Source organism: Engraulis encrasicolus, chromosome 24, assembly GCF_034702125.1.
Source record: "Engraulis encrasicolus isolate BLACKSEA-1 chromosome 24, IST_EnEncr_1.0, whole genome shotgun sequence".
Lineage (NCBI taxonomy): Eukaryota > Metazoa > Chordata > Actinopteri > Clupeiformes > Engraulidae > Engraulis > Engraulis encrasicolus.
In genome coordinates, this window is record NC_085880.1 from 19,033,528 (window position 1) to 19,055,021 (window position 21,494).

Consider the following 21,494-nt stretch of genomic DNA (forward strand, 5'->3'; position numbering starts at 1 on the left):
TTTCGGTGAAGACGAGGACAAGGCGAGTGGCTGGCTACACCTGCGTTCGGAGGTCGCCAAGGATTCGAAAAAAAAGAGACTTTCGTTCCTCGGCAAGGTGGCTGCACTCGATCCGCGTTTCCGAAGCAAGAGGACAATTAAGCCTACAGCGCGAGCAAGCAAGTAAAGTCTCGCATTCGTGCCTTTGAAGTGGCGCGGGTCTTTGAAGTCGAACTGCTCCAAGGTAAAAATTACGCTGCCTTTTTCCTTTGCCCTTGAGTTGTCGTGGACATTGAGAAAGCATTCTGAACTGAACTGTCCGCGATTTAAAGACTTTTTAAGGAAACAAAAAAAGGGAAAGAAAATACTGAAATGAAACCGTGGACATTTTGTACTGCTATTGAATGGTTTTGAAATAATGGCTATTTTTGTTATTTGAAAATGTGTCTTTGTTTGTATCATGGTTGACAAAGGGGTTATGGTTACCGGTGTTTATGGTGTAGGCCTATGTGTTTATAATGGTTGAATGAAAGATGTGTGAATGAAGTTGAAGCACTTGAAATTTTGAAGCACTTTTCTTAAAAGAAAAAAAAAAGAAAATAATAAGAAAATTAAGCCCATCTTCAATTTAATTAATACAAAATTAAATGCTTACTTAATACAAAACACTACACAAACACTAGTCCACCATGATGGATTCACAAGAGACCACCACATTACCCCCTTCCAATGTTGATGCAATTCCTGATCCAGAAGAGGATGTTCTAGTGCCTGCCGAACATGAAGAAGCAAATGAACAAGATGAGGGGGCTCAGCAAGGTCAGCCTCAATCTCAAATTGAAGTTCCTGAAGTCAGAAGAGGTAGCCGCACACGAACCCTCTCAGAGAAAGGAAAAGCACTGCAAAGTGAGAAATTAAACCAATTACTTAAAGCCTTTGGGCGAATTTACAAAAGGTGGAAGTACCATGTAAATGGCTTGAAAAGGTCTCTGAAAGTCAAAGAAGACACTGATTTTATTAAAGAAAAATCATTAATGCCATTAATGCCACAATGAGAGAACTGAGCCAAGTATATGACAAAATCAGAGTGATTGCTGTCCCGGACCTGGAGATCAGAAGGAGAAACGATGCTTGTCTGGCAATCACCAGGACAGCCAATGAAAAGGCCCACTGTTTCATAAATTCAGAAGGCGACCCAGAAGATATTCCGTGGCCAGACTCCGAATCAGTATTCAATGCCACTGTATCTAGTATTACCTCCGCACAATCCATGCATATCTCCAGAGCATCAGGAAGAGCATCGCACAAGTCATCTGTGAAAAAACAACAGTCAGCTGCTGAATCGGCAGCAACGCATGAAGTGCTGAAAATAATGAAGACGCAACATCAGTGTGAGGAGGAAATAAGAGAGCTTGAGGCAGAGGACAAAATAAGGACTGCGGAGAGAGAAGTGGAAGAAAAGCAAATGGAAGCAGAATTTGCAAAGAAAAGAGCTCAGTTTGTGTCTGAAAGTTCTGCAAGAAAAAACAAAATCCAGGAGAAAGTCAAGGAAGTGGAGAGATTGGAGGGACTGAAAGAACACAATGCGGCTCAAGCTAAGCTGAAAGTTTACAGTGAAAGCATCTTTGATGACGAAGATGAAGTTGCTGCTGCTCCTCAAAGCCAACATGGAAATATCCCAACCTCTCTTACTCAGCCTGAAACATACACTGTAAAAAAAACCCTCTTCAACAAACTTGCTTCCACCTGCTCTTACTGCCCACGCCAGCGCACCTTCAGTGGTCATGTCTTCCTCTGCAGCCTCTAATGACCTCGTGAAAACTCTCGCTGAAGCCATAACGGCAAATAGACTCCCCATTCCCGAGCCTGCTGTGTTCTTCGGTGACCCCCTACAGTACACTGACTGGAAGTTATGTTTTCAAACCCTGATAGACCGTAAAAATCTTCCAATACAAGAAAAACTTTTCTTTTTACGCAAATATGTGGGGGGTCCAGCGAAAAAGTCCATCGAAGGGTACTCTTTAGTGGGTACTGAAAGTGCTTACCACGCTGCCTGGCGAACATTGGAAGAACGCTTTGGCAATTCCTTCCTCATAGGCAAGGCCTATCGTGACAAAATACAGGCATGGCACAAAATTTCCAACAAAGACAGCAGAGACCTCCGGGATTTCGTTGATTTCCTGACAAGTGTGGAGTCAGCCATGCCACATGTTCAAGGCCTACAAGTGTTGAGTGATTGTGTGGAAAATCAAAGGATAGTAGCAAAGTTGCCCGAGTGGCTGAGTTCACGATGGAACAGAACCGTCACTACGTTCCAGGAAGCTCATAATGCTTTCCCTGATTTTAAAGCTTTTATTAAGTTCTTAAACAAAGAGGCTAGAATAGCCTGCAATCCAATCACCTCCCTCCAAGCAATAAAGCCAGTCGATCATGATCAATCCAAGCCACACGACTACAGTCAAAAGTTTCAAAGAAATCGCAGTTCAGCTGCTAAGACCTTTACAACTAGCTCCACTGAAAGCCCAAACACTTGCATATTCTGTAAGAGGTATGGCCACACTCTTCATAAGTGTAGAAAGATTATGCAAAACCCAGTGGAAGAAAGAGTTAAGTTTGTACAATCAGAAAGATTGTGTTTCGGATGCCTCAAGCCTGGCCATAATTCTAAAAACTGCACTGCTCGGAGTGTCTGCGAGAAGTGTGGAAAAAGTCACCCAACCTGTTTGCATGCAGAGCGGGAAAGGAAGGACCAAGATCAAAGGCAACCAAAAGCAATACAAGTCGTTCATGGCAAGGTGGCTCCTCCAAGGACTCAGAATGAGACGCCAGAAGCAACATCCCTCAGGGTTGTTCAAGACCAAAAGAGCACTCATACGTCATCCATTCTTCCAGTCTATGTCTCCTCTCAAGCTAATCCAAATGATGAGATCTTGGTGTACGCTTTACTGGACACACAAAGTGACACCACCTTCATTTTAAAGGACGTCGCCAATGGACTGAACATTAAACAAGAACCAGTCAGTCTTCGAATCTCCACAATAACATCTAAAACTAAGGTCGTCTCCAGCCGCAAGTTGCAAGGTTTGCAAATAAGAGGCTTGATGTCAAGGGAAAGGGTTAAACTCCCCATCACATACACCAGAGAGTACATACCCGCAAATCGATCCCACATACCTACCTCTGCCACTGCAAGGAGTTGGCCTCATCTCCAACACCTGGCTGATGAAATGCCTCCTCTGCTGGACTGTGAAGTGGGATTACTGATTGGATATAACTGCCCCCAGGTCTTGCTCCCCAGAGAGGTGTTGAGTGGCGAAGAAAGCCAGCCATTTGCTCAAAAGTCAATTCTGGGTTGGAGCATCATCGGCTACAATAACCTTGCCACTGACCTGGAGGATGAGATCGGCATCAGTCATCGCATAATCTGTAAGCAAGTGGCACCTACCATCAAATCCACTCACAAACTCAAGTCAGAGGTCCACTATGTGCAGCGGAGCAAGGTAAAGGAGATTCTTAGTCCAGCGGATATGGTGAAAGTCTTCGAGTCCGACTTTACAGAGAGGCACGACGAAGAAGATCCCATGTCCCAAGAAGACGTGAGGTTTCTGAAAAGATTGAAGGAAGGCATCAAGCAAAGAGAGGATGGGCACTATGAGATGCCACTGCCGTTCAAGGAAAAGAGACCAACTTTGCCAGATAATAAAGCTTGCGCAGAACACAGACTGAATTGCCTGAAGAAGCGGCTTAAGAAGGATGATCGTTATCTCAAAGACTATGTGACCTTTATGAGTGATATAATTGCAAGAGGCGATGCAGTAAGAGTTCCTAAGCAAGAGCTTTGCAATCAGCCAGCCTGGTATATCCCTCATCATGGCGTTTACCATCCTCACAAGCCTGGAAAGATCAGAGTAGTTTTTGATTGTTCTGCAAGATTTCAAGGAACTTACCTGAATGAACATCTCCTGACAGGCCCGGACCTCACAAATACTCTTGTGGGTGTCTTGTGTCGGTTCCGCAAAGGGCAAGTAGCGTTCATGTGTGACGTGGAGCGCATGTTCCACCAGTTTCATGTCACACAAGAAGACCAAGACTACCTCCGCTTTTTGTGGTGGGAAGATGGTGAATTGGAAAGTCCACCAACTGTGTTCCGAATGAGGGTCCACCTGTTCGGAGCAGCCTCCTCTCCCGGGTGTGCAAACTTTGGCCTGAAGCATCTGGCCACCCAAGGTCAAGACAAGTTCAGTCAAGCTGCTGTGAGCTTTGTTCAACGCAACTTCTACGTCGATGATGGGTTGGCGAGTGTGAAGACAGAAGCAGAGGCCATCGAGCTGGTGAGAGAGGCCAGAGACCTCTGCAGTGCTGGGAAGCTACGCTTGCACAAGTTCATCTCAAACAACAAGAAGGTGGTTGCTACGATTCCAAAGACTGAATGCGCAGAAGGCGCAGCTGACCTTGACCTGGCATTAGGTGAGCCAAAGATCGAACGTGCCCTTGGGATACAGTGGTGCATTAGCTCTGACACATTCCAGTTCCGAGTGATCGTGAAGCAGAATCCCTTTACAAGAAGAGGAATTTTGTCCACGGTGGCCTCAATTTTTGACCCTCTGGGGTTCGTCGCACCCTTCATCTTAGTTGGGAAGAAGATACTGCAAAGCATGTGCCACGACAAGGTGGGCTGGGACGAACCACTTCCTGATGACCTCAGGCCGCATTGGGAAGCATGGCTTCGAGACCTCCCAGGCCTGTCTGCCATGAAGATTCCCCGCTGCTTTGTGCCACCAGACTTTCAAGAGGTACAGCAGCATGAACTACACAATTTTTCTGACGCTAGCCAGACGGGCTACGGCGTATGTTCATACTTAAGAGTCGTGTCCGTATCAGGCGAAGTGCACTGTAGCCTGGTTATGGGAAAAGCCAGGGTTGCTCCGACGAAAGTAACAACCATTCCAAGACTTGAGCTCTCAGCTGCTGTTGTGGCTACCAGGCTCGGCAAGCTGCTCAAGAAAGAGTTGGACCTGGATGGAATGCAAGAGTATTACTGGACGGACTCCAAGGTAGTCCTTGGATACATAAGCAATGAAGCAAGAAGGTTCCATGTCTTTGTGGCCAACAGAGTGGAGCAGATTAAGTCGAGCACACAGCCCAAGCAGTGGCGATATGTAGCAACTGAGCATAACCCAGCAGACCATGCTTCACGTGGACTTAGTGCCAAAGATCTCGGAAACTCCAACTGGTTCACAGGACCCAGTTTCCTATGGGAGAAAGAACTTCCAGAACAGGAGGAGTCTGTAATGGAAGGAATTGACACCGACCCTGAAGTCAAAAGAACACAAGTCCATACCATCAAGGTCAAGGAGCAGAAGTCTCTCCTACAAAGGCTGGAAAAGTTTTCTGACTGGAGGCGAGCGGTGCAGGCCATAGCGAGACTCAAGCGCTGTGCAAGGAGTGTTAAAGGTCTGAAGAAAGGTTGCGAAGACTCAACAACACTTGAAGAGAGGAAGGAAGCTGAGATGTTTATCATTCAGAAAGTACAAGAGGAGATCTTCAGTGGTGAAATAAGGTCTCTAAAGCAAAACAAAGATGTGCAAGCCAATCAGTCGACCAGGCTGTACAAGCTCAGCCCATTTGTCGATGCTCATGGTATCTTGAGGGTGGGAGGGAGACTCACACAAGCAGCACTCCATCCTCATGTCAAACACCCAGCCATCCTTCCAAGAGGTCATCACGTATCTCGTTTACTTGTAAGACACTGTCATGAAAAGGTATGCCATCAAGGTCGTGGAATGACTCAGAATGCAATTCGGTCCAATGGCTTGTGGATTGTAGGATGTAGTTCAGAAGTGTCGAAAGTCATCTACAGATGTGTTAATTGTCGCAAGTACCGTAAGGGTCCTCAAGGCCAGAAAATGGCTGACTTGCCCCCTGAGAGACTAGAGTCCACACCCCCATTCACATACGCAGGAATGGACTGCTTCGGGCCCTTCTACGTGAAGGAGGGTCGTAAGGAGCTGAAGAGATACGGGCTCTTGTTCACATGCATGTGCTCCCGAGCAGTTCATCTTGAAGTGTTGGATGACTTAAGCTCAGACGCCTTCATTAATGCACTGCGGTGCTTAATTGCCATTCGTGGAAATGTGAGACAGCTTTTCAGTGACCAAGGTACCAACTTTGTTGGTGCAAAGAATGAGTTCGCAGAGCTAATGAAGAACTTTGAGCCTGAATGTGTGAAAAAACTGGGCTGCAACTTTGTGATGAATCCACCTGCTTCCAGCCATATGGGTGGGGTCTGGGAGAGGCAGATCCGAAGCATCAGGAGTGTTCTGACATCAATCCTGGATCATTCTGCAAGAAGACTGGACAGTGCTTCATTAAGGACATTCATGTATGAAGCGATGGCAATTGTCAACAGTCGGCCTCTGTCAGTTGAGAACATCAATGATCCATTAGGACCAGAACCATTGACCCCTAACCATATACTTACCATGAAATCTACCATCATTGCACCCCCTCCTGGTGAGTTCAGACAAGAGGACCTCTACCTGCAAAAGAGGTGGAGAAGAGTTCAATTCCTGGCTAACGAGTTCTGGACCAGATGGAAAAAGGAATATCTCCTGAACCTGCAACAGAGGAAAAAGTGGGAAAAGAGCAGAAGGGATGCAAGGATAAATGACATTGTTCTACTCCAAGATGAGCTGGCCCCCCGTAGTCAGTGGAAGCTTGCCAAGGTTGTAGAAGTCTTCCCAGGAGCTGATGACAGGGTCAGAAAAGTGAAACTTCTGGTTAGTGACGCCACACTGAACAGTAAAGGCATACGCACACACAAGCCAGTTTACCTAGAAAGACCCATACACAAGACAATCTTAATACTTGAAAGTGATTAAGCAATTCACAAGTTTGGTTTTAAGGTAGTTTTAAAATAAAGAATTAAAGGTTACGTTTTAAGAGTGTGAATGACTGAGTGTGAGTGTATGAGTACTGTATGCATGAAATGTCTGTGCCCATTAATCACACGTAGTGTGATGGTGGGAGTGTGTTTGTGTTCACAAAGGGTCAAGAGGGAAATAAAAGAAATATTTATTTTTTGTACTTTTCATATTTAACATTTCTAAATCCATAATGTATTTCTATTTTGTGTTCATCCATATGCACTTTATTTTTTCTGTTATTTTGAGTTTCTGTATGGTACCTTTATTTTGACGTCGTCTTGTCTTACATGTTGATATATGTCACTTCCTGTTTGTAAGGAGAGGGATTTTCTGAATGGAAGCGGTAGCGTGCGAGCTTGTTGCTCCACGTTCAAGTTCAAGTTTTTGCTTGTGAAGTTAAGCGCAAGCGTTTTAAGTATCACTTTAAGAGAAGAAGAGTGACCCAAGTGATGAAATCCTTTCGTAGTCAACAAGCGGGAACAGTGGTATGTGTTACTTGTCTTTTGTCAGTTTGATTTTGTTCATGTCTTATTATTTTGGTGTTTGAGTTCATATGATTCAGCATTTGTTTTTGTTTGTCTTTTAGTTCTACGGTGTTTCAACGTCTGCCTATGTATGAATGAGTTGTGAAAATAAAACATCAGTAAACCGGGACCCTCGACTTTGCCTGTTGACTGGGGAAGGCATATATAGAGTTAATTCTTTCTCCCACTCTGCTTTGCATCTGTGCTCAGAAAAGCTGGTACCAGTCTAAGGTACCAGAGACCATACTAACCAACCACTCAGGTCTCTAATCAAGCCTGTCACTGGACTTGCAAATTTCTATACTGATATGTTCTCCAGGTATAAGACCATCATTATGTCCAGTTCATATCTGAATGTGATCTTGACCTTGCCTTTGACCTTCTCTTGGGATTTTATAGTCCCCTTCAAGTGAACCAAACTCAGTCCTCTTTAAATGGACCAAAAAGTGAACCGACAGCAAAAGGACTCAGTTCTTTATTTTGTTATTGTGAGTGTATTACAAAAAGAACTGTCTGCTCTTTCTTGTCCCGTTAGGCTTTCATGGTGTGTCCGTCCTCTTTTTGATCACACCCGGTCCTAGAACTCTCCTTAAGTGAATACACCTTGTCACAAGTGTAATTTGTCAGGAGTCAACCATACTGAGACCACACCAATAAAGGTTTTAATTAACAAGTTAATAAGTTAATTTTGGGCCGCTGTCAGTGCTGTCAGTGATTGGGCTCTTAGAGTCTATAACAAATCCCCCCCCCTCTCCTAGCAGCACCCATGGGTCTGGGTACACATTGGAGCGTTCTATATGCTCAGAAAATGCTGCGTCATAGGTCAGAGTTTGCTTATATGACCGAATGTGACCAGGTGTGAAAACACCTTCTACTTTATGTGACCATGTGTGATTAGACAGGCTGATGACCTTGAAAATCAACCAGAACAAAAAGACTCTTCTGGGTATCAAATCGCTCAGCAATATCTACAACAGACGTCACAGACAGTAGATGATTTTTACGAATTTCCTCTTTTCTGGTGTGAGTAAGGGTTCTGTCACCACTCTTACCGGGTGACTCGCCACTTATGGTGTATTCATTCACACATATTCCTGGAACCCGTCTGCTGATGCCTTCACAGGAAAACTCCATCTCCAAGCTGCCCTCATGATCCCTCTTCTTCAGCAGGATGATGTAAACAGTTACATGTTCCTGTCAGAAGTACAGCAGAACAGACACTTAAAAAAACACATAATTTATCTTTTTCTGAATTTATGGCCCTGAAATTGGTCAGTTTAAGGTACCACTTTCTGTTTCATGCTGAGTACCCTCTTACTGCAGATGGGGTCGCCGGCGGGCCTATTAACTACTTGCTGAAAATACTCAACTACATGACAACAACATTGCTATGACATTACAGAGAGCCGTAGCCTCTTACTGCAGATGGGGTTTCCGGCGGGCCTATTCACTATTTGCTGAAAATACTCATCTACATGATAACAACATTGCTCTGACAGTACAGAGAGCCATTAGTAGCAGATTAAGACATAGCCATTGCAATTTTGGTGACAGTAAGATTATAACATGGGCTCTGTGCTAAACAACACTATCAGAGAAGAAAACAAGACATTGTCATAGAGCAGCTTGTGTGCCTCTGTGCTATCTTCATATGGGTTTATAATGTCTAATTGCAGCCCCGTGTAGCCTATGAAGGTTATTTGCAGCTATCTCTGTCCTCGTTATAGCGCACAGACATGACCCACGGCAACATGTGGTGCAACTACAGGGTCTACAGTCAGCGAAAAAACGAAACCTCCTCGGCTCAGTTTGAGCTTTACCAGAAAATAAGCTATTTTCAAAACAGTATTTCGCACGCATTGTCTAACCAACTGCAGCAACACCCATAGCAAATTACCATAAACTTCCTGATCCAACTAATGCCGAAACTGAAGGAACTGAGTGTCTGATGTGAAAACAAATATCTCTATGGGACAATAAAGAATCTAATCTAATCTAATCTGAACTTCACTTGATTGGGTTTCAGTCTTTTGTTTTTATTTGCAAATCGGATGTTGGCTAACTTTCTTGGAGCTATCAGACTGGCTTGCACACCCAGACAACAGCACAACTCAACTCGTGCTAATAATAGTAAAGTCAGCTTCTCTAAATGTTGTATTTTGGGCAACTGATCTATTTTGCAACAGCAGGCAGGACAGCTTACTCCACTTTCTATCCCAAATGATGTCACCCACCAAAATGAACTGGTCAACAAGATTACAATACCTATACCCTAAAATAACACCCTTGAAAGAAACTTTGCAAAATTTCCCAATGTGTTACAAATTGCAGCTGTGTGTATTGGTCCTCCAGTTACATACCCCACACTGAATCCTCTCTGGCAGCACAGTCACACAAGACTGGAGGTTGGTGTGGGCTGAGACCAGGGGGGTGGTGGTGGTGGTAGAGGCCAAGGCATTGGAAGAGGTCGGGGCAGTAGTAGGCACACAAACAGGGACAGTAGCAGAGGTCGGGGAAATGACAGGCAAAGGTACAGGGACAGTGGCAAAGGTCTGGGCAGGAACCATGGCAGGCACAGGGACAGGGAGAGCAGCGGAGGGCGAGGCAATGGTAGTGGCCTTGACAGTGGCTGTGGCCGCGACACGAGTACTAACACCGTTCTCTTGGATGCTGTCCAGTGAAGAAAAGGCCATATCCTGCTCCGGCTGCTGCACCTCTTCCTCCTCCTCCACTACCTTCACCTCCTCCTCCTCCTCCTCTTCGTCTTCCTCTTCTGCTTGTCCATCAGGGGTCACCTCAGCCAGAGGGCCTGGTGATGGGGCCGAGTCCAAAGGGCTGAGTGGCGGGGGGAAGTCCTCATCTGGCAGAGGGGGCCAGAACTCCTCCTGGCTCAGCTGCACTACTTTGGAGCCTGAAACAGAAACATAAAAAAAACCATCAACTGCTAATATGAAAATGACATTTACCGGTAAGGCAACCAGGCGGACAAGCTTGAGTGGATCTGCTTCCTCCTTCTTCTCTGACTACTCTCGGGAGATTGAAAAAGAGCATTCAGTGATAAAGGGTTAGAAAGATCTACAGCCTCGTCCTCCTGTGATACAAGCATAATTCTCAAAGTTATCAAATCCAATTAATCTTTGTTTTGCTTTGCTACATACACTTAGTGGACCATTGTGCCTTCCTCTGCTACCTTAGTTGGCCAGGCAAACGCCATTACACGCTGAAGAAGGGCTCTGCCCGAAACATTCGTGGGCGAATAAACAAAGAAGAAATCCGAAGAGTGCTGTCCTTCGCTTCATTCGTGCCTTTGGCCAGGAACAGATGTCTTCAGGTGGCGTCCGACCTTCGCTATATGACCATACTAACATTTCATAGATCATCATCTTTCAGTTGAGGCCACATTTCGGTCAAGCTGCAAGCCTTGCTAGTTAGTTTTGAAAAAATGCTTGCATATATTTACGATGCATTACTTATATTTCTCTTAATATTATTATACATTATTATTATTATATTATTAAGCCATTGTTTAGTTTGCCTCTGTATAAGCATTGTCTCTGTGGATTATTATTTTTGGCCAACTGCAGAATAATGAAAAAGAGGAACATGCTTCTTCACGCATCCCTGACCCGCTACTCTGCACAAAAGCTGCTTCCATTTTTGTTTTCTGTTTCAAGTGAAGAATTCAACTCCGGGGCCCCATGCACATGTGACAATAGGATTCTGGACACATTTCTACCACATAAGAAACGGTGGCACATATGGCCAGCTTAAGTCTAAATCTTTGTCAAGAACTTCTCCACTGTACACTGTAGAGTGTAAATGGAGGAGAAGGTGATGAAGTTAGAGATACCAGAAATAAAGATGATTATCAGTCATGTTTAAAAGGGGAAATGAAGGATTGCTTTTAAAGGCTATAGTTTCACACTGTAAAGAATATTTTAAAATGCAGGGCCTACAGTATCAAGGTGTTTCAAACTGGTACAAGGAGCAGGTTTTTACTGAAACACTTTTAGCTATTCCATCAACGAGATTGGCATCAACTTGGAGTGAAATGAGGTAAATATGTTTACTATTGTGAGATTATTAAGGGGAAATGCTGAAGTGTGATCACAGATACATGCCATTTGGTTCTGTGGCCAGTGAACCATACGTGCTCAGCCGCCATGCAGTCCAGTCTTGAACATTTAAAATACAACACACCCTCACAAGTTCAATAATGAATACTGTGTAGGCTATGTGTTCACATCTCTACAAAGTGATTTCCACACACATATACGCACACGCACACACGCACACACACACACACACACACACACACACACACACACACACACACACTCACTAATTGCCTCCTGCACGGTGGAGACGTAAAAGACAGGCTCGTCCTCGACGTGAAGCTTCCTCCAGCTGTCCCAGTACTCAAAGTCGTCCGCGCCGACCTCGTCGTCAAAGACGCCGCACAGGAACACCACCACGGTGCTGGGAGGACTCAGGAGCCGGTGGAACTTCTCGTGAATCCCGGGCTCGCTCTGCAAGTCCAGCAGAACGGTGGACAGCAAGAGTAAAATGCACTTGGTGTCCGAGACGGCGGACAGGTCGAGGTCCGCGGCGGTGACCTTGCTGTCGACCAGGTGCAGGACGACGGAGTTCTTGGGGCACTTCCACGCTGACTGGAGGATGATCTGCAGATAGCTTGCCCACTGAGCAGCTTCGTCGGTGTGGACGATGGTCACCTCACTCATTCTGACAGGCCAGTGGATTTATAATGCTGTGAGTGGATGGAAAAAAACACACAAACAAACAAACAAAATGAACACAATAGACAGACGCACAATAGACACTTCTGTTTTTTCTCCTTTTTAGCACAGAAGTGAAATGCAGATTGTGTTGACCAAAGTCATTTCATTGGCTTGCTTCTGAACTTCCATTGGCCTGACTGACAGCAGCAAATACAGTACAGTCAGATGCAATGCCTCATTACAATAACCATTAACCTCTGGGCGTTTTATTAGCCTTCATAAAAACACAATTAATAACTGTGAATAGAGAAACAACTCGATTATTAACCGTAATCGCATACAACCCTTACAGTAAAGGACAGCTTTGTTCTCCTTAGTGGTTCCACAGTGAGCCACGGCCTTAAGACAACCATAACTGATGACTACGTGACTAATAGGTGAGTTTGTACATTACAAACTACAATGTAATGAATAGGAGGGTTGTTGGGACTGACATGACCTTCAATGGGAGACACACAACTCGGACCCATCTACAGATTAACCAAAATGGCTTTGGTTTCAGTCAACAGTAACACAAGGTCATTGCCCATGTTGTACTGTTTGCCCCTCTGAGTCAAAGGCTTTATCAGCGTCGTCCAGTTTCAGTGTAATTGAATGCAGCAAGTTACAAATGCAGGAGAGCTACTGTATAGGACGACAGCCTTTGGCCTTAACCCCCTTGTGCAGAGGCCATGTTATTATAACATTTCTATCACCACAATTGTGATGGCCAAGTCTTAATCTGTTACGTAACCCCTTGAGACACGGCATTATAAATTAGCTGTTACCAGAATGGCAATGACCAAGTCGTAATGTACTACTAAATGCCCCGTGCACTGTCGTAGTAGTGTAGTACTATAGTGGTTAACTTTCAATGTCTATTACAGCGAGCCACAGGAGGTACGGCGTGCATTAAGGGGCTACGGCTCTCTGTAATGTCATAGCAATGTTGTTATGATGTAGTCTTGTCAGCAATGAGTGACCGGGCCCGCGGGCGGGCCCATCTGCACAAAGAGGCTACTCCATTTCAATTCAGAGGCAGGGCACAACACCCTTCACAATAGCTCGCCTCATGACAACTAGCACGTTGAAATGTAATTACAGTAAGAGGTAGAGCAGTGTTTCCCAACCTTTTCTGACTCGCGTACCCCCTAAGCCTTTTTGTTGTACCATGAGTACCCCCTATCTCTTGCTCTCTATATATTCCTTTATTCCAGTATAACTATACTCTATTCAATTGTTATTATCACATTTTTCCACGTACCCCCTGAGGTGTGCTCGCGTATCCCTAGTGGTACACGTACCCCTGGTTGGGAAACACTGAGGTAGAGAATGAGGAGAAGAACAGGAAGAGGGGGTTGTGGTAGCCAGCAGCTTCCTCCTTCACAATGCAGCTCTCAAAAGCCGACTTCAGAAAGTTCATATCATGTTGAGAGAGACGGTTGCCTTTAACACACAGCCAGACAGTGTGACAGCCAGCAGGTCAAGTATTATCATTTCCATACTGGAAAAAAAGAAAGAAAAAAATCCTCACAACAACTTCAGTGGTGAGCATCTTTCTGCACTTTCACAAGTAAAATTAGTAAAATTGTTTTTTTTTTAAGTGTGTACATAGAACTTGGTCAAACACACTACAATTGAAGCTTAAACTCATCAATAGATAGACATAGCTAGCCTTCATTGTCCCCAAAGGGATATTCTTTTTCACCACCATCATAACTTGTTACAGCTAACATGAAGACATAAAGTATACAACCCAATACACAATACATGTACACAAGGTAATCAAGCACCTACATGCATACTCAGACACAAATACTGTCAGACAACATAAGCACATACTCACGCATACACACACACACACACACACACACACACACACACACACACACACACACACACACACACACACACACACACACACACAAGTGCACACTCAAACCCAAATACTGTCAGACAACATAAGCATATACTCTCACAGACACACACACACACTCATAAGTGCACACTGAGACCCCAATACTTTCAGACAACATAAGCATATACTCACACATACACAGACACAGACACAGACACACACACTGCACACTCAAACCCAAATACTGTCAGACAACATAAGCATATACTCTCTCTCTCACACACACACACACACACACACACACACACACACACACACACACACACACACACACACACACACACACACACACACATCAATACACACTCAAACCCAGAAACTGTCAGACCACATAAGCACATACTCACATAATAATAATAATAATAGAAAAAAACTCACTCAGTTGAAAGGGCCAGGCATCGGAGGGTACTATTCACAGCCGCACCTGCCACTCACTCATCCAAAACAAGGCTCATGCTGAGGCCAGGTGACGGTACGCGGCATCTGTTGCAGAGTGCATCTTTTGCTGTGACTGTGACTGTGACTGAGCGCTCTCTGCTCCCCCTCCTGTAGTCTAGCTCTACAGCTCAGGCGTGTTACACTGAGGCCGCTCATTTCCTTATACGCTGTATGCATTCCAATATGTGACCTTGCGTCCTCCACTTGTGCTTGTGGCCTCCCGCGGTCTGCCTAGCCACAACAATTTTTGGGGGGACTATTCTTCATTCCCCAACCAGTTTGCAAATGAAAAAAATGACTTTACAATTGAGCTTTTGTGAGATATTGAAATATAATGCTGTTGTCAGTGTTGTCAGTGACGACTTGTTACTTCCTGGTACGAGGCCAAAAGCACAAGTGGAGGTCGCAAGGTTGCATATTGGAACGCACACACGTGTGCTGATGCGGAGCGTCACTTCCTGAAAAGAAACGCCTCTGTACTTCACTTCAGGGTGAAACAAAACCCTCGTAATCAGGTCTACAGAGAGATGTGAGGGAGACTAAAAGTCCTGTGATCAAGACTGCAGTGTCAAAGACAGGACACGCCAACACACAAACACAGAGACACGCACACGCACACGCACACGCACACGCACACACACACACACACACGCACACAGACACACATAGACACGCGTGCACACACACGCGTGCACACACATGCGCGCGCACGCACGCACACACACACACACACACACACACACACACACACACACACACAGTCTCTCTCCCTCTCCCTCTCCCTGTCTCTCTCTCTCTCTCGCTCTCTCTCTCACACACACACACACACATACACACACACACACATTACACACAGACCAAGGTGACCTACATATCTCTATTTAGACCAAGGATGTATTGATGTAATGGAAAATGTTGGTGAGAAGGTACACACACACTAAGAAGATTTGCTGGATAGAGTTACATCGCATTCACCATCAAACACAAGTTCTTTTTTTTTAATAATTCAATTCCGTTCAGTTCAATTCTTCCCGGCAAACTATATCAACGTTTCTTGTCATTTAAAGAATGACTTAAACAACATTGTTTGTATTGTATTATTGGAAATGACTGCTCAGACATCCTCTCATCGATGTGTGAATTCTTGCCATTCAGATGTTTTGAGAACATACTATTTAAAACTATATAAAATGGATTTTGCGATGCAATACAATGCAATGCCCAATACAGAAATGTCAATTTCCCAAAAATGGACATAAATAATTTTGCCCACGAACCTCTTCAAATAAACGTACCACTTTCGATGAGATAGGAAGGCAGTACATGCTTAAAAGGAAAGTAATATCAGTAAGTTTGAAAACAGTACAGTGTAACTTTTCATCTTTCAAGCCAGATAAGATTTTCAGATCTTTGTTTTGCTATTTTAGAATCATCTAATTCTAAAACAAACCTCCTAACACACAACACACTCTACACATAGCACACAGACGCAGTGTGTGTATTCCTCAATAGGTGTATATCCTGCCACACACTACATATGTTTTGATCTGTCCACCACTCCAAACACCACTCCACTGTTTTTCTAGCCCAGTCACCCAGCAGTAGTTGTTTATATTTTTACCTGTGTGGCGGCGCACGTGACAACAAGCACCGCGTTCAGCAAGTGCATTGTGCCAGCTGGGAGGCGCTGGGCTGGTCCTATTTGAATGATAATGGCCTTAGGCCGTTAAAACACAGAGGGTGGAGGGCACAGTCGCGGCCGGACCCCTGCGTGTGGCGCACACCCCCCAGGGCTGGACAGGGGGAGAAATAGGGGCCCGGCACTTTTGGCTTAAAGGGCCCCCTCGTTATTAGCGGCGCAGAACTGGCTCACCGGTGGGGCACTGCACCCTCGTGATCCCCTATTTTCAGAAATGTTGAAAAAAAAAATGTAAAAACAATTGTATTGATCTTTTTGAAACATTTTTTTTTTTTTACATTTTTGAAAATAGGGGCCCACGAGGGTGCGGGCCCACCGGGAAATGCCCCGTATGCCAGATGGCCAGTCCAGCCCTGCACACCCCGCCGTGTCACGGCTGTCCTGTCCTGCTGACGGCAGCACCTTTTCCATTCTCATGACAATGCTCACGGGCGCCCGCCGCCACGTAAAAGGCAAAGGAGGGGTTGGAGCTGGCCTGTCTCGGCTGTCTATCACCATGGGCAAGGTAAGACAGGACTTTGGCACACTCATATCATATCAGCTCCTTCTTGCCTTGTACTGTAAATGTCACCTCCTTTTATGTCACTTGCCTTGGGTGTGGATAGAAAAGCACTGGCTTGATTGATTTTGAATGTACGTGTGCGTAATAGGAGGGACACACAGACAGTTTTCAGTTTCTGTTGTTGTTGCTCTTGTATGTAGGGGGGTTATGAGGCCACGCTGATTTTAACCAGATTTAACTGAAATGTTGGCTAATTGTGAACTTGATGGAAGCGGTGTTGATTTTGCATTTTACAAACTATCTTTACAACAATTTTTTAACAAAACCAGGTTTGTCATCTCTCAGAGAAACCTGCCAATCAGTGACCAGATATAACTATTCCCTAATAGAACTTTTGGTAACACTTTATAATAATGTCGGCTTATTAAGTACACTTTGTAAATATTGCACTAATGATAAATGAAACATTAACAAATGTTTGTAAATGATTGGGAAATGTTTTGGTAGATTAATAAAAATACTCTGTTAAAAGGTTTGTAAAATCTTGAACACATTATTTGTAAATATTTTATGAAGCATTAATAAAACTTTGTTAATAATAAAAAAACATTTGTTAATGTTTTGTTCATCATTAGTTCATTATTTACTAAGTCTTTACAAGCAGATATTGTTATAAAGTGTTACCGAACTTTTAAATGGAGCCCTCTTGTCATGTATAGGAATACCAAATTTCTCCATACAGAACTAAGATACACTAGTGACACAACATACAAAAATGTGTAGTACTTCATGAGGGATATAGCAGAGGTGTCCCAAATCCAGCTCCAAAGTAAAAACCATTACACAGTTTCTTTCCAACACAGGTGACTTGACTGAGTAGCTGTTTACACATATAGGATGTGGATCTTTTTGAAAACGCACTGGTTATGTTTACACGTAAACAGAGTTTTAAAATCTGCATATCAAAAATCTGGCTTTAAAAATATCCCATTTAGGGGGCTAAAACGCACCTGTTACAAACGAGTTTTTATTGTTATCCACATGTTACATTTACACGTACACAGATGAAAAAATATTTGTAATATTTAAAAATATTTGGATATGTGTAAACAGCACCTGAGAAGCTTACCTACCGTACATGTCTTGTGTACTTGTGTACATGATCACCTGATTGAGAGGTACTTGGATCGAATTTGTTGCAGGGCTTTTCACTTTCTGAGACCGAGATTGACACCTCTGATCTGAGAGAAAGCACCATGTCATCATCTCACCGGCCTACGCTCCTTTCTTTACCAGCGACTTTTGAGAGAGAAAGTGAGTTTGAGGAGGCTAATGTACCCTCAAACAACAAAACACCTGGTCTATTGAGTTGCTGTGAGATGAGAACTGTTGCCTGTCACTAGTGCGCCCATGTAACCATGAGCACTAGGGCTGTAACGATACACTAAACTCATGATTCAATTCGTTTCACGAATTCTGGGCCACGGTTCGATACCTCCCACGATTTCTGAAATGTTTTTCACTTGAAGCTTGGAAACACCATCACATCGTATTATTTTGTTGTTTTCTGGACTGAAGGATAACAAAACTTTGAAAGGGCGTATCACGATACTGCCTCCTTGTATCACGATACAGTATCGTGACTGAGAATCACGATTTCTCGGTTCGATCCAATATCGTTACAGCCCTAATGAGCACCTGGTTGCCTCTGGTTCAGATAATCTTCTACGAGGGCAGGAACTTCGAGGGCCGCCACTATGAGTGCAACAGCGACTGCTCGGACACACACACCCACTTCTCGCGCTGCAACTCCATCCGGGTGGACAGCGGCTGCTGGGTGGCCTACGAGAAGCCCAACTACAGCGGGTACCAGTACATGCTGACGCAGGGCAAGTACCCCAACCACCACCGCTGGGCCGGCTTCAACAACTGCATCCGCTCCTGTCGCATCATCCCCTCTGTAAGGACCACATCACACTGACACACTCGACAGACTCAAACACATTGAAAAAGAGGCAAATATTGTGTGGCTGTATACAATTCTATATAACTCACATTTCATTCAACAACTGCATCCGCTCCTGTCGCATCATCCCCTCTGTAAGGACCACATCGACACACTCAAAACACATTGGAAAAGAGGAAAATATTATGTGTTAAGGTGTTGCTGTATAGGGGCCTACTACATACTATATACTAACTCACATTTCACAGTGTGTGGATAATATTAAACCCATAACATTTTGCTGTGCAGCATTACTGTAGTTGGTTTTGTTTGAATGTTATGGTGTGAGATCTCTTCACAGCTCTTGAGGATGATATGACTCTTTAACTGTCATATCATCCTCAAGAGCCTGAAAGACATCTCACACCATAACATTCAAACAAAACCAACTACGAGAAGGTGGCATGTTGAAACTGAGAAAGAGATGAATGGGCAAAAAATAAATCTCATGTTATTGTTGTGGTATGCTTTAGACTAAGTAAGTTTAGACACTTTGTTTTATTAAGTGCCTTTGTACATAAAATGTCTATAATGTATCAATACATGAGCATTCATTTCAAAGGGAATACGTATGAAGTCCATGAGCTTGCAGGGAAAAGTATCATCTGATACAATACAATAGAATTGTGTCAAAACAACCTTGTCATTTATATTGTGATGTAACTTCCCCTGTTCTTCTGACTCTCTCCCTCCCCACAGTACAGCGGAACGTACCGGCTGAAGATCTTCGAGAGATCGGACTTCGCCGGCAAGATGATGGACCTGCGTGACGACTGCCCCAACCTCAGCGACAGCTTCCAGATGCGCAACATCGCCTCGTGCAGCGTGGTGGAGGGCTACTGGATCCTGCACGAGCACTCCCACTACCGCGGTCGCCAGTACATCCTGCGGCCCGGTTCCTACAGCCACCACGGGGACTGGGGCAGCGTCACCGCCAGCGTGGGCTCTGTGCGTCGCGTCACAGAGCTCAAGCAAACCTAGTCTGTAACCCTGTGTCTGTGTCACTTACAGCACGCTATGTGTGTGTCACTCGCTCACACTTATACCCCCATTTGTCCCCAATTTTTTTTGGTGCCTAATGGCTGCATGTCTTGGCTGGAGCATGACTAGGGTCTGACATATCAACTGATGTACTGAATGTGTAGAGGTTTAAAGCAACTCTAGGTCATTTTCAATCATTGAGTATAATGACTTTAAAATCATTTGATGGGGTTCATAAACTTGTAAAGCTGTTAATTTCGGAGGGGCCATATCTTTGTGGTTTCTAATCCAAATGTAGGATTACTGAATAATCACTTAGTGCTTCTTTAACAGCATTTGTTTTTGTCTCTGTGAGAATAGGGCATGAGGAACAACAAATGCTAGCAGTGCAGTTTGAATACAGTTCTAGGCACCACTGCAAGTGTTCCGTAGTGTGTGTCCCCTAAAGCCTTTGCACAGTTAGGGTGCGTTTCAATATGCGACCTTGCGTCCTCCACTTGTGCTTGTGGCCTCGTACCAGGAAGTAATACGATGTGATGACATCACTGACTACAGCATTATATTTAAATATCTCGCAAAAGCTCAATTGTAAAGTAATTTTCTCATTTGCAAACTGGATGGTGAATGAAGAATAGTCCCCCAAAAATTGTTTTGGCTAGACTGACAGCTGGGAAACTTTATTGTTTTCTCCATGGAGGCAGGGCCAGGAGGCGGGGCGAGGCCACAAGCACAAGTGGAGGAGGGGAGTGTGCATATTGGAATGCACCCCTAGTCTGTTGTCAGATCAGATAAATGGAACATGAAAATTCATCATACATCTACAATGTCAGAAACATTACAGCTTCTCCTCAGGAGAGTCCATGCTAAGATGACGACAGTATTGTATGAAGGTGATTTTTATGTCCCAAAGTTAAAAACAAGAGAGGGAAATGGGATTAAAACAACTGAACCACACTGACTCGTGGTTACATTTTAACACGGAAGATTTTCAATGTGAAACCGTTTTGTTACAGGGTACTGAATTTACATGATCAGTCAGCATCGTCATGTGATCTCTTTGAAAGTGCATCTTGCCTCCTGCCATCAACTCTCCAGTCCTGTTATGTAAAATCCATGACATGTTGATTTTAAAAAGCAGATATGTTTTCTATTGCCGAGTGTTAAATACCTTCTTGATTCTCTGATGTCTCTGTGTAAATCTTCAATCACATGTTTCCTTTTAAGAGTTCACTAACACGTAGTATACAACACTTCATAGGTCATTCAAGTTCAATAAACCTGAGTTACTCCATTTGTTAACATAAAGTAAAACACACTATCTCAGTCAAGTTCTTCACATTCCAGCTGCTATGCATCATCTACTGTATGCTTTACACCATTTCACCTCAAACACAAAACCTCCTGAGCAAAATGTGACCAGCTACTACAACTACAAAGATTACAATGCGTTGATAACAATTGCAATGCCACATCCGTTCATCAGTTAATGCTTACAACTGATATACAACCAACTATGCCTACAAGGTAAGTCATTAGAGCAGCAATAAAACTAAAAATTCATGTCACCCCTTGGCATGTTTGTGAATAAAAGAAACACTTTCAGTGAACCTTAGTTTCACTACACTTCTTGGACTGAAACAGCCGTCTGTAGTGTGGGAGAAGTTCACACACATCTGATGTGGAAGTGACACTGCATATGATAAAACCCTGCTAGTGTGCACACAGGTAATGGGACAAAGCAATG

General features: G+C 44.1%; 2 protein-coding genes across 2 annotated transcripts in view; one reads left to right on the forward strand and one right to left on the reverse strand.

Moving 5' to 3' along the window:
• Positions 1-14,639, reverse strand: part of pik3ap1 (phosphoinositide-3-kinase adaptor protein 1) — a 37,028-nt gene extending 22,389 nt beyond the window's left edge. The window contains exons 1-4 of the mRNA XM_063191980.1: positions 14,504-14,639; positions 11,772-12,197; positions 9,790-10,340; positions 8,482-8,623 (exon numbers count right to left, since the gene is read on the reverse strand). Of these exons, the coding sequence (XP_063048050.1) occupies positions 8,482-8,623; positions 9,790-10,340; positions 11,772-12,171 (1,093 nt within the window). The 5' untranslated portion in view covers positions 12,172-12,197; positions 14,504-14,639. The remainder of the gene's footprint in view (positions 1-8,481; positions 8,624-9,789; positions 10,341-11,771; positions 12,198-14,503) is intronic.
• Positions 14,640-16,758: 2,119 nt separating this feature from the next.
• On the forward strand, positions 16,759-19,750 carry LOC134441715 (gamma-crystallin M2-like). Its single transcript, XM_063192105.1, has 3 exons — positions 16,759-16,767; positions 18,482-18,724; positions 19,469-19,750. The coding sequence occupies exons 1-3, from the start codon at positions 16,759-16,761 to the stop codon at positions 19,748-19,750; spliced, it is 534 nt and encodes a 177-aa protein (XP_063048175.1).
• The last annotated feature ends 1,744 nt before the right edge of the window (positions 19,751-21,494 follow it).